Here is a 13,542-nt window from a genome sequence, read left to right as displayed (position 1 = left end):
GTGAGATAATTGATGGAGAGAGAAGTGGCAGTGGAGGTCTCTCACAGGCTCAGTTGTAGTGTGGGTGTCTGTCACTTTACTAGTCTCACTCATACCTCAGGAACATTTTCTTCTTCTCTTACTTTCCCCAGTATGTACTTGTCATTCTTGTATTTTAGTGTTTGTGTGACTGACATGTGGGTATTGATAAAACACTTTCCTGAGTCTGGAGACGTGGATTTGCAGTGAAATCCAATAAGCGACCTGGTAGTGTAAAGTGTGATACCCCTGCTAGGAGAAGCACTTCTCTGTGTGTCATTTGGGGAGTGAACTATAGGAGCTAAACAGAGAGACTGTGGGAGGTTGTTTTAATGAGTTTACATAGCATGAAAGAGTTTGATTATCTACAATAAACGTCTAAGCTGGCGACTTGCCAAATGTAATTGTTTTTAAATTCATGGACATTAAAAAAAAAGATACTGAACTTTTCTTATTTACTCCCAGTATTTAGTGTTTTCTTTTCGATCAATAATCTTCTCAATCACTACATTTGGGCACTTCCCCTGCTCAAACCAAGCAGCCAATCGTCTGGAGGGCCAGTAAAAGTTGTATAATCCCTTCAATGAAGTATGTCTGCTCAGGGCTGAATTTCTCTCTCCAATAACCTAGAGCTAACAGCAGTGGTTCAGAAAGATGAGCACTGGTTGATTGACCATCTGAACTCCTGAACCTGGGCAGTGTGAGTCAATCTACCTCTAAGTCTCTACCTGTCTCTGTCAGTTCGCCTCATGTTGACTTCACCTCTGCCTCTAGCAGCGGTATTATCCAGTCTGTGTGTAAATAGCTTAGCCAGTCCAGTCTCTTAACAAATATAAATGTTATTTTCTTTCTCAGCCAGACTCCACAGTACTTCAGATGACGTTCTGAAGACATTGAAAAAGTTTCCCTCCACCTGAAACGGTTTCTTTTCAACTCCAAGGACAGAGTTTTTAAAGCTAGTTTTGCTATTGATTTGAGGCCCATTGTGAAGGAATCTCCCCACCACTGAGCTGGTGAATGGATAATGATTTGACTTGGATTAACAATGTGTCGTCTCCTCTCTGTGGTTCTGTAGAACTGTGGTTTCTTCCCTTCAGCACACAGTGCTGCTCACTCAACCCCTCACCCCTTCAGGAGTCAAAGTTAGACTTCAAACTTTAAAAGTCTTCACACTCTTCCATCCTGAAGTTCATCTCAACAGTTATCCATATTTATAACTTAAATATAATGCTAATTCATTCACTTATGCTTTTCAAAAGTCTGCCAAGACAAAAACTAAGCCAGGGCTTCTCCCTTAGAGACCGACCATATGGGACTCTGAGACACGCGGTACAGTACAATAGCTGCTCCGTCCTGTCTGGTTCAAGACAGTGAATAATTAGGAGGAATGTTTTCGGTTCCTGTTCTCAGATTACTATCAAACACATTTCATGGTGACACCTCACCAGTTCTGTTCTCTTACGGCACTACTGGTGACACCTCCCCAGCTAAAGGCATTCATCACAGTGATAACACTGAACCGGGTGTTCCCTGCAGCTCCCTGGGATCCACCTGTGTCCCTGTTGAGCATCATGACCCATCATATCACATTCACTTCTGCCTATAGCAGCATATTGTTTAAAGCCGTCCAATTATAAGCTTTCATATCAGCTTTATAAGCCCTTTAAGGCCTTCTTATAAGCCTTCATTCTTCTTAAGCTGATTCACTGTACTGGTAATGCAATTCATTTGTGATGTCCAGATATGAATAAAAAAGCTGCATTATGGTTAATGAGGTCAAACCAGAGGTGACAGGTCTCATAACTCTTTGTAAAGACATGCTGTTTCCAACCCCAAGGTTGTGTAGCTGTTTAGACAGCTTAGGTCACAAACTCAAGATCTGCATGGCGTTTCCTATGAGTTAACATGCATTGAATTTCATATCAGGATTTTGCCTTGGGTGAAAATGTCAATTTCTACCTCCTAATTTGACTCTCAAGCATATTTACAGCTCATGTCTAGGAGTAAACTACTTTTCCTCTCAGTTCTGGATCTTTGCTTCTGACAGCCAAGTGTGTCTAAGCTGGCTCTCGTCTGCCTGTCTGTCAATCACTCTGATTTAACATGTCCTCGGACCAATAGCTGTGTCACTGTCTCCCCCCCATTACAGGTTTGGCTATGAGCCTTGCCATCTTTTTAGCCCAATCAAAACGCAGGAGGAGACCGTGGGTGGGTGCGAAATGGCACCCTATTCACTAGGTGGGTCCCGGTCAAAAGCCATTTCAGACACAGCTAGTGTCCTAAGGGATGAATCAAAGCGATGCAGTGTTGTCTCGAACATGTTCAGCTGATGTAGTTTTCTTCTTGTGGACATCGACAGATCCAACTGATCCGTTCTGCTTGTGTTTCATCAATACACATCCATCCACTGGTTTTCCATCCACGTCCTTTCATTAGAACTCAAGCAGACAGAGGGAGAATGACAGACGGGAAGAGCTGTGACATCTCTTTGTCTGTGTGGGTGTCCGATAATTCTAAAGTCCTGCTGTCAATTATCATGACTGTCTCTGTCTGAATCGTTCCGTTTAAAGTGGCCAGTAACCAAGGTAACTTATGAAGGAACAGTTTTAGCTTTAAGTGTGTGTGTGCCTGGCTCATGGTCATATCAATACAGGGGACTAAAGGCAGCCTGACTGAATAGAGTCTGAGATGCAGTCCACCAAGTGGATCTAAACTCCAATCCAATCCACCTAAGTAAACCTTCAGAAGGTTTTCTAGCTCTGTTAACCCTGGTGTACCTGTAGGGTGCCCTAATCTCACCAGCCTCTGGTTTTTCCAGATTCTTACAAAAGCTTTTGGGCCACTGATGTGTACAGATGAATGAGCATGGCAAATTACAGCGGAAATGACAGTCCAAACCCTAGTCATCGTGTTTTCTGAAGGCACTACCACTTCTCTCCTCACTGGTCCTCTTCACTCAGTTAGGGGTATAGAGGCCGCTGCATTTAGCACGCAATAAACATTTCTGAATTGCCTTTTATATTCTGACGACAGTGCTCCTTATAATGGCGAGCCCTCCGGAACACTCTGGCTCCCTGCAGCCTCCATGTGGGGTTCTGAGAAGCTGGGCTGCTGCTGCTGCATGTTCCTCTCTGCTTGGGCTCTTATTACCGACAGGAACATTACATTGTGTGAAGTGAAATGCCTCTGTGGAGAAGAATCATACCCTATTTCCTTTTGTAGTGCACTGGTTTTGACCAGGGCCCATATGGTCGGCTCTAAAGTAGTGCACTATGTAGGGAATAGGATGGCATTTCGGACCCCCATGCTGGTTCTGGGGATTGTTAAATGCCTGCCGCTCTGCAGGAGACATATGAACCACTCTGACCTTCTGAGCTGCATTCCGGCAGGGTAGTGATTTGAGCCTATCACACGGCAGGCCTCGGGGGCACGGCCACACTGCCCACTGCACGTTCAGAGAAGGGTTCAGCTGAACATATTCAAGTTAGGCCTATGCTTTAGCAAACAACAGGTGGTGGTGGATGAAAGGGGAGCAAGTTTGGTTGTCTGACTGTCTAAGGATTACAGTGATTGTGTTTAGGAGCTATTTTAAGAGAAGCCAGAGACCATTGTATTTGTTTTATCAGTCTCTGTAATCCCTGATGATCTCAGTATGACCCTCCTGGGGGATTTTGGGTGTTTATTTGTCTTATTGGTAGTCGCGCCTCCGAGGGACCAAACCCAGCCAGAGGGGATGACTGTTCTGCAGGGTTCTGATTGACTCAGTGGAGTGTGTGAAGACGATTCTGTGATGTGAGGGCTTACATTGATTTTAAGTTGTCACGAATATTCGTCGCTGAAATATGCTTCAGGGAGTCAATGAAAGACTAGTGTTGATGGTAGTTTATGCTTGGTTTGATATTGAGTATCTGTAGTAATAGACTGCATTTCACTGTCAGTATTAATTTTATCGGAAGAGTGCATGGATAAGGTAAGTACTATTTATTTTGCATAAATACATCTCACTGTCTCTCGTATTGATGGATTATTAAACTGCCTGGAAACAAGTCAGCTGAAACGCCAATACCCTGCTGCCATTATGTGATGCAGAGCTCTCCTATCTGACTACTGGTGCGTTGTGATTATATCAGCTACACTAGTTTAAAGTACCGCTCTGTGATATATACAGTACGTTAACATCATTTCTGACAGAAAGATGGTCCCTGCCTCTTTGAAATGCATCAGGACCTGCCACAGCCCCACTAAATTCACACCGTTATCGATCATGTGGAAAAAGGGAGAAATACTGTCCGTCAAGAGACTCATGCGGTATTCTGTAAAGTGCCACTGAAACGCAAACTTCTTCAAAGACAGAAACAGGCAGGCTAGTGTGTGTAGGTCACAGCTAATCAAATGGCTACCCAGACTATTTGCATTGCCCCTCCCTCCCCTTACCCCTCCTACACTGCTGCTACTCTCTGTTATTATCTATGCATAGTCACTTTAATAAGTCTACCCACATGTACATAATTACCTCGAACACCGTTGCCCCCACACATTGACTCTGTACCGGTACCCCCTGTATATAGCCTCCACATTGACTCTGTACCGGTACCCCCTGTATATAGCCTCCACATTGACTCTGTACCGGTACCCCCTGTATATAGCCTCCACATTGACTCTGTACCGGTACCCCCTGTATATAGCCTCCACATTGACTCTGTACCGGTACCCCCTGTATATAGCCTCCACATTGACTCTGTACCGGTACCCCCTGTATATAGCCTCCACATTGACTCTGTACCGGTACCCCCTGTATATAGCCTCCACATTGACTCTGTACCGGTACCCCCTGTATATAGCCTCCACATTGACTCTGTACCGGTACCCCCTGTATATAGCCTCCACATTGACTCTGTACCGGTACCCCCTGTATATAGCCTCCACATTGACTCTGTACCGGTACCCCCTGTATATAGCCTCCACATTGACTCTGTACCGGTACCCCCTGTATATAGCCTCCACATTGACTCTGTACCGGTACCCCCTGTATATAGCCTCCACATTGACTCTGTACCGGTACCCCCTGTATATAGCCTCCACATTGACTCTGTACCGGTACCCCCTGTATATAGCCTCCACATTGACTCTGTACCGGTACCCCCTGTATATAGCCTCCACATTGACTCTGTACCGGTACCCCCTGTATATAGCCTCCACATTGACTCTGTACCGGTACCCCCTGTATATAGCCTCCACATTGACTCTGTACCGGTACCCCCTGTATATAGCCGCGCTGTTGTTATTTACTGCTGCTCTTTCATTATTTCTTATTCTTTTCTCTTACTGTTTTTGGGGTATATTCTTAACTGCGTTGTTGGTTAAGGGCTTGTAAGTAAGCATTTCACTCTAAGGCCTGTTCTATTCGGTGCATGTGACAAATAAGATTTGATTTGTTTGGGAAACACATGGTTGTTCTGCAACAGGAATCCATAGGCTTACCCTTGGTGTTAGGAAACTTTGTGTCAATGAGAAACAAACACAAACCCCTTCTACCAACAGCAATTTCATCGACATTCCCAATTCCTGATTCGCAGGTGCCTTAGGGGCTTGAGCTAATTGTATTAGGTGAAAATACCTAACAGCAGGTCAGTAAAAGTACAATGCTTGGATTGTTTCTGGCTGATTCCAGGTCAACACCATGCTATACTGAATTTGTTGTATTTGGCCGTCTAAATTGATGTCAACAACATGAGTGGGTACCTTAATGAACCTGGCCTCCAAAATGAGCTCAGCTCTGTGGTTTTTCCTTTGCCGTGATCCGAGATCTCCCGTGCTCTGACAGTGTAGCACTATGCTTGTGTGTTAAATGATGGAAGTCTACGTGCTCACCTCGGCTTCTCTCCCATTAGAAGGAGAAATCTCTCCGTCCGTTTCCACATGGATTTAGTTTTACCTCAGGTTAATGAGGGAGGGGTCTCACCCTATTTTAATTGTCCCAAATGGCCCTCGGGATAATGAAGACTAGAGGACTGCTGTAATACGAGGGCACTAGGGTTGAGGGGGTGGGGGCAGCATCTGGAAATGACTCGTTGGATTGTCCTTTTCTAATTTGTGTAGGTCACTCCTGTGTCCAAGGCCTGGGTTTCAGTTTGTAGCCTAAATGCTGGCTTCTCGTTGAGTTGTGTACTCTCTTAGGCTGAGTCATCCCAAATGTCATCCTGGTCAAATGTAGTGTACTATATAGGGAATAGGGTACCATCGGGTAATTAACCTTAATCTATCTGCGTCCAGGTTAGGAGAAACGTCCTTCATGACATCCACAGATGGCTATAAGGAAGAAGCCTTTCACTGTAAAGTACTGATTGATAGTGTTCCTCCTAATACATATTGTGCTGTGTCAATGTATTCATACGATTCTCCAAGGATTTAACTCTGGTGATCGTCGTGGCAACAGTTAATCTCCAAGGTGTAGGCTATATCTTCTTTTAACCATTTAAAAAAAAAAATCAAATCAAATACCGTATGCAAATGTTTCTGATAGAATCAAATGTGCATAATTAAATGATGTAGTGCACTATGGGAGTTCTCCTCTGTACCCCTGTAAGGTTTAAACTGCTTCTTTATAATAATCTCTGTGAACATTGTTATTTTAATATAACATTTATCTCATTTAGATAATAATGTATCCGATTAAACTGAAAAATAACTTTTACTCAGCCATTTTTGTTCAGGAATATAAAGCCTTTGCCTGATGTGCATTATTCTCAGCTTGGATAGCCTACATTCCTGTAGACCATGTGTCAAACTCATTCCACAGAGGGCCGAGTGTCTGTGGATTCTCGCTCCATCCTAGTACTTGATTGATTAAGATCACTATTTAGTAAAGCAATCCCCTCAGCTGGTTGTCTAGGTCCTAATTGAAAGGAAAAATAACCTTCCGACACTCCATGGAAAGACTTTGACACCCCTCTTTGCCGTAGACTTTCCACAGGTTCGTTTTCCTCTCTAAATAATGCAGGTCCAAACAGCAAGTGATTGGTGTTCCCTGCAGGCAGAGAGGCATCTGATTGGGCTATTCCCTGGAGAATAGAAAGTACATTTCTAGAAGCCATAGGTGAAGAGGTAGCATGCCATGTTAACTGCTGTAAATTTGATTTGATGTGCAGAGAACAAACTGAAAGTAAATGGTTCTACTAAGGGGTTGGTTCATTGTGTACTGTAATGATCTGATGGGTTCTAGGTGAAGGGTTGAGGTGTTGTCTACTGTATATAGCGCTCTGGTAGACACTGAGAGGCCTGCTGTACTGTATAAACCACCCTACCCTGGGGGAGCCAAGCATCACCCAACCACCTTTCTGTTGACAGGTGGACGACATGCTAGATGAGGAGAGCGATGAGGAGGGAGATGGCCGGGGGAAGAAGACAAGGGAGATGGAGGAGGAAGAGGAGATGGAGGAGGAAGCAGAGGAGCAGCAGCCCCAGGGTAGTGGACAGAGCACTGAGGGAGAGAAGCAACACCACCACCACCAACAGGGTCTGGCCACCGTTGTAGAGGAGACGGAGAAGGCACAGATGCCACCTAGTGACCAGGGCGGTATGACGACGGGCAGCGTGTCAAGGTAAGGCCACCAGCGCACCATCTTTAAACCAGGCAGGGCAGTGTTATGTAATCCATTACCCGATTAGACTTTTTCATGAATTTTTTTTTATTTATTGTATTTTACCCGCATTCAATCCCCCATTTCGTGACATCTAATTGCGATCCAATTACGATCTTGTCTCATCGCTGTAACTCCAACGGGCTCAGGAAATGTGTCCTCTGAAACAACATGACCCGCCTAACCGCGCTTCTTAACACCTGCCCGCTTAACCCGGAAGCCAGCCGCACCAATGTGTCGGAGGAAACACCATTCAACTGGCAGCCAAAGTCAGCCTGCAGGCGCCCGGCCCACCACAAGGAGTCGCTAGAGTGCGTTGAGCCAAGTTAAGCCCACCCATCCAAACCCTCCCCTAACCTGAGCGACGCTGGGCCAGTTGTGCGTCGCCCTATGGGACTCCCGGTTATGACACAGCCTGTGATCGAACCCAGGTCTGTAGTGACGCCTCAAGCACTGCGAGGCAGTGCCTTAGACCGCTGCGCAGATTAGCAGTTTTCTAATGGATGAGTAGAAGTGTTTCATCAACCAGCCTTATGATGAGAGCTTGAAGACGTCTGTAGCTAAAGGTAAGGACTGAAGTGATGCGGTCATATTCACAGTCGCACGTTTGACTCAGTGTAGTGGTGGTAATACCTAGGTGATGTTTCCAAGCTGGGAACAGACCATCCAGATGGTGAGGGTTACAGTCTCCTACTGCTGTGGGACAGGGTAGCCAGATGGTGAGGGTTACAGTTTCCTACTGCTGTGGGACAGGGTAGCCAGATGGTGAGGGTTACAGTCTCCTACTGCTGTGGGACCGGGTAGCCAGATGGTGAGGGTTACAGTCTCCTACTGCTGTGGGACAGGGTAGCCAGATGGTTAGGGTTACAGTGTCCTACTGCTGTGGGACAGGGTAGCCAGATGGTGAGGGTTACAGTCTCCTACTACTGTGGGACAGGGTAGCCAGATGGTGAGGGTTACATTCTCCTACTGCTGTGGGACAGGGTAGCCAGATGGTTAGGGTTACAGTCTCCTACTGCTGTGGGACAGGGTAGCCAGATGGTGAGGGTTACAGTCTCCTACTGCTGTGGGACAGGGTAGCCAGATGGTTAGGGTTACATTCTCCTTCTGCTGTGGGACAGGGTAGCCAGATGGTTAGGGTTACAGTCTCCTACTGCTGTGGGACAGGGTAGCCAGATGGTAAGGGTTACAGTCTCCTACTGCTGTGGGACAGGGTAGCCAGATGGTGAGGGTTACAGTATCCTACTGCTGTGGGACAGGGTAGCCAGATGGTTAGGGTAACAGTATCCTACTGCTGTGGGACAGGGTAGCCAGATGGTGAGGGTTACAGTCTCCTACTGCTGTGGGACAGGGTAGCCAGATGGTGAGGGTTACAGTCTCCTACTGCTGTGGGACAGGGTAGCCAGATGGTGAGGGTTACAGTCTCCTACTGCTGTGGGACAGGGTAGCCAGATGGTTAGGGTTACATTCTCCTACTGCTGTGGGACAGGGTAGCCAGATGGTGAGGGTTACAGTCTCCTGCTGCTGTGGGACAGGGTAGCCAGATGGTGAGGGTTACAGTCTCCTACTGCTGTGGGACAGGGTAGCCAGATGGTTAGGGTTACATTCTCCTACTGCTGTGGGACAGGGTAGCCAGATGGTGAGGGTTACAGGGTAGCCAGATGGTTAGGGTTACATTCTCCTACTGCTGTGGGACAGGGTAGCCAGATGGTGAGGGTTACAGTCTCCTACTGCTGTGGGACAGGGTAGCCAGATGGTGAGGGTTACATTATCCTACTGCTGTGGGACAGGGTAGCCAGATGGTGAGGGTTACAGGGTAGCCAGATGGTGAGGGTTACAGTCTCCTACTGCTGTGGGACAGGGTAGCCAGATGGTGAGGGTTATAGTCTCCTACTGCTGTGGGACAGGGTAGCCAGATGGTGAGGGTTACATTCTCCTACTGCTGTGGGACAGGGTCGCCAGATGGTGAGGGTTACAGTCTCCTTCTGCTGTGGGACAGGGTAGCCAGATGGTGAGGGTTACATTCTCCTACTGCTGTGGGACAGGGTAGCCAGATGGTGAGGGTTACAGTCTCCTACTGCTGTGGGACAGGGTAGCCAGATGGTGAGGGTTACAGTCTCCTACTGCTGTGGGACAGGGTAGCCAGATGGTTAGGGTTACATTCTCCTACTGCTGTGGGACAGGGTAGCCAGATGGTGAGGGTTACAGGGTAGCCAGATGGTTAGGGTTACATTCTCCTACTGCTGTGGGACAGGGTAGCCAGATGGTGAGGGTTACAGTCTCCTACTGCTGTGGGACAGGGTAGCCAGATGGTGAGGGTTACATTATCCTACTGCTGTGGGACAGGGTAGCCAGATGGTGAGGGTTACAGTCTCCTACTGCTGTGGGACAGGGTAGCCAGATGGTGAGGGTTACAGTATCCTACTGCTGTGGGACAGGGTAGCCAGATGGTGAGGGTTACAGGGTAGCCAGATGGTGAGGGTTACAGTCTCCTACTGCTGTGGGACAGGGTAGCCAGATGGTGAGGGTTATAGTCTCCTACTGCTGTGGGACAGGGTAGCCAGATGGTGAGGGTTACATTCTCCTACTGCTGTGGGACAGGGTAGCCAGATGGTGAGGGTTACAGTCTCCTTCTGCTGTGGGACAGGGTAGCCAGATGGCGAGGGTTACATTCTCCTACTGCTGTGGGACAGGGTAGCCAGATGGTGAGGGTTACAGTCTCCTACTGCTGTGGGACAGGGTAGCCAGATGGTGAGGGTTACAGTCTCCTACTGCTGTGGGACAGGGTAGCCAGATGGTTAGGGTTACATTCTCCTACTGCTGTGGGACAGGGTAGCCAGATGGTAAGGGTTACAGTCTCCTACTGCTGTGGGACAGGGTAGCCAGATGGTGAGGGTTACAGTATCCTACTGCTGTGGGACAGGGTAGCCAGATGGTGAGGGTTACAGTCTCCTACTGCTGTGGGACAGGGTAGCCAGATGGTGAGGGTTACAGTCTCCTACTGCTGTGGGACAGGGTAGCCAGATGGTGAGGGTTACAGTATCCTACTGCTGTGGGACAGGGTAGCCAGATGGTGAGGGTTACAGTCTCCTACTGCTGTGGGACAGGGTAGCCAGATGGTGAGGGTTACAGTCTCCTACTGCTGTGGGACAGGGTAGCCAGATGGTGAGGGTTACAGTCTCCTACTGCTGTGGGACAGGGTAGCCAGATGGTGAGGGTTACAGTCTCCTACTGCTGTGGGACAGGGTAGCGAGTCTAGACTTCCAGAAATGTGCCTCTCAGATGCTTGTCCTGCCTTGCTCTGACGTTGCCTAGTTTAGAACCTGGACACAGGGTGTGAAGACCTCCGTCTGTGTCCTCCACCACAGGAAGGCCAGGTCGGACAGGAAAGCTCCCTGGTCCTCCGTTATATGGTGTCCTGCCTAGGGATGTGCACGATTTTATCATATCCAAACGGAGGTTAGTATTCGAATACTTGTGTGAGTATTCATTTTAGCGAAAATACAATTATAGGCCTATGTTAACACTGAAAAGGCTTTTTCTAAATTAGCTCAATGTGTAGCAAGAGGAGTCAGAGGGAACTAATACAATGCGGGAAGGAATACAATTACGGAATTAAAAGTTAGCAAAAGGAGAGCGTAGGCTACAACGAGCAACCAAAAGGCTGCTGTTTTATGTGAATGGGGTTGGGGAGAAAACACAGCATGTTGCCTCAGTTAGCCTAGCTAACTATAGCTAGCTTCTCTCAGCTACTCCAGTCAAGACGGGCACTGTTATATAGGAGGTGATAACATTGTGGCTGCTACAAGCTAGCTAATATTGGCTGTAGCCCAGTTGCCTTGTCTAGTGAATACTGCGTCTCTCTCCCTCAGTCTGCTCGCTCGCAACCATCAATCACGCCACTGCTGCAGCAATAGTGTGCCAGCCTCTCTCCCTCGTGCAGCAGTGCTCAGGTTACAAACGTAAGTTTATAAAAACACTTGTATTTCTGATATGGGTAATCAGTTAGTGTGGGTTAGGGTTAGTGTGTGTGACTGCCTGGCTCTGTTAGCAAGCTAACGTTAAGAGGAAAAGAAATGTACTACGTATGCAGCTTTATTGTTAGAGCAACTCTGATGAAAAGGGAAAAGTTCTCTCTCTTTTTCTTGTCACTCTTTCCGACCACCCTCTCACGGAGGTCCGTGCTCTCTGATTAACTCAAAGTAAAGTGGTCGGGCCATGACTGGCAGGCCGATTTTACGTGTAGAAATGGCTGCTTCGACAGTACCAGGTCGCTACCCAGCGGGTGGTGTCTTTTGTTCTAGGCGGTGGCTGCGAAATACGACGTTTTCACCCCCCGCCCCTCTGGAAACTATTTTCTCAAAGCTAAGGATCCAGATCACGTTCTACCGCACAATCAGCGTTTTGTGTGATGATGTAGTCTAATCTTTATAGTTGCTGCCATATCGTAGCCACTAGCCGGAGTTCCTGAAAAAATAACACTACTATGTTGACTGCCTGTTTGCCTCCTGCTTAGCCAATCTTTTGCAATGATGAGACACTCCGTTTGTTCGAGCAAGAAAAGGAACAGCCTCCTACTGTGCTAAGTACCTATCGGCAGTTAGTTTTCTCTGTGTGTCTGACGTCAAAGCTCTAACAAGGAGCAGCAGATCTTATGACAGCAGCCCTAATGGTCCATCTCCAGTCCTTTTATTTGTCTGGCCATCAGTCTCCTCATCCTGCTTCTGTCTCTGGGTCCAATCTGGCAGCGCTGATTGGCAAAGTTACATAAGAGAGGCTTTCCTTGTGTTGCTGGTTCTGTGTACTTACAAACAGGCAGGCAGTCAGATAATGGTGCTGTAGCCCCTCTGTTTTCTCCTTCTGCCTGTTTCTGTGCCCGTCTCTTTTCATCTCATGCCAAATCTCCACAACACATGTACTGTTTGTTGAGCTGACTCAACTACAGGAGTTTGAAAGGTTTTAACACCTTTCAAACATGGGGAGAATGAGCTGGTGGTGGAGAACCCCAGTTAGCTAGCCTGAAATGCATGAAGTGGAACAGAACAAAATTCTGCTTGGCGTTCAGTCTATGGGTCAGCTGCCTGGTTCCAGCTCTCATGAGCTAGGTCTTTTCTCCCCATGTCTGCCTGAACACTGCCTGTTTGATTTGTTCCTCATGGGTAGATGGGGCGCTGGTCTGTTGTGGACCTGGGCCGTGTTCAGCAAGGCACAACATTGTGTTATGGAGGTTTGTTGTTCTACATATCTGACATGAACATTAGCTGTTTTCATGAATGAGCGTTCTACCAGTGCCTCGTCTGGCAGACCATGCTGCACTAGTTCTCTACCAGCGTCTCCTCAGAACGCTGATCCAGGGATAAAAAGCAGCTTGCCTCGTTACCGCTAGCGTTCTCTCTCTCCCCATCCATCCATCCACCCATCCCTCTCCCTCTCTCTCCTCTACCGATGTCATGTGTGAAGATGTCTGTTTCCAGGGCGTTTAAGGTAACATCGGGATACAATACCTCTGAATACAACATTCTGGGGAAACAATTAGCTTAAAGGGTATTTGAAGAAGCCTTGCATTTCTATATGAGTATATAGAGTAAGACATACAGTAAGACATTCATACAACATGAAATATCCCAGAGTGATGGTCTAATAATGTTGTGGTACTGTCAAATAAATACGAAGAGTGAGTCAGGTCAAGTGAATATGAAAGTTCTGGGCCACTTTACCATCTACGGAATGACCGGATGGTTGTATTTGGGACTAAGAGGTGAGCCTCCATCCCTCTTCTCCATCTCTACATTCCTCATCTTCACCACTTTTCCATTTTATCCTCCAAACTGACAGGAAGCTGTTGCTAAGCTACAGTAGAACTAGACGCCATAGAACCGCCATC

General features: G+C 47.3%; 1 protein-coding gene across 3 annotated transcripts in view; it reads left to right on the top strand.

Annotated features, from left to right (window-relative positions):
* The window catches only part of LOC129820000 (RNA polymerase II subunit A C-terminal domain phosphatase-like), a 131,695-nt gene that overhangs the window by 59,594 nt on the left and 58,559 nt on the right, over window positions 1–13,542 (top strand). For all 3 annotated transcript variants that reach the window (XM_055876782.1, XM_055876781.1, XM_055876780.1), the window contains one exon: window positions 7,366–7,619. In XM_055876782.1, coding sequence (XP_055732757.1) covers window positions 7,366–7,619 — 254 coding nt within the window. The remainder of the gene's footprint in view (window positions 1–7,365; window positions 7,620–13,542) is intronic.

This window comes from Salvelinus fontinalis, chromosome 22 (genome assembly GCF_029448725.1).
Source record: "Salvelinus fontinalis isolate EN_2023a chromosome 22, ASM2944872v1, whole genome shotgun sequence".
NCBI lineage: Eukaryota > Metazoa > Chordata > Actinopteri > Salmoniformes > Salmonidae > Salvelinus > Salvelinus fontinalis.
Note: the sequence above shows the minus strand (reverse complement) of the source record. Positions and strands in the feature narration are given on the sequence as shown.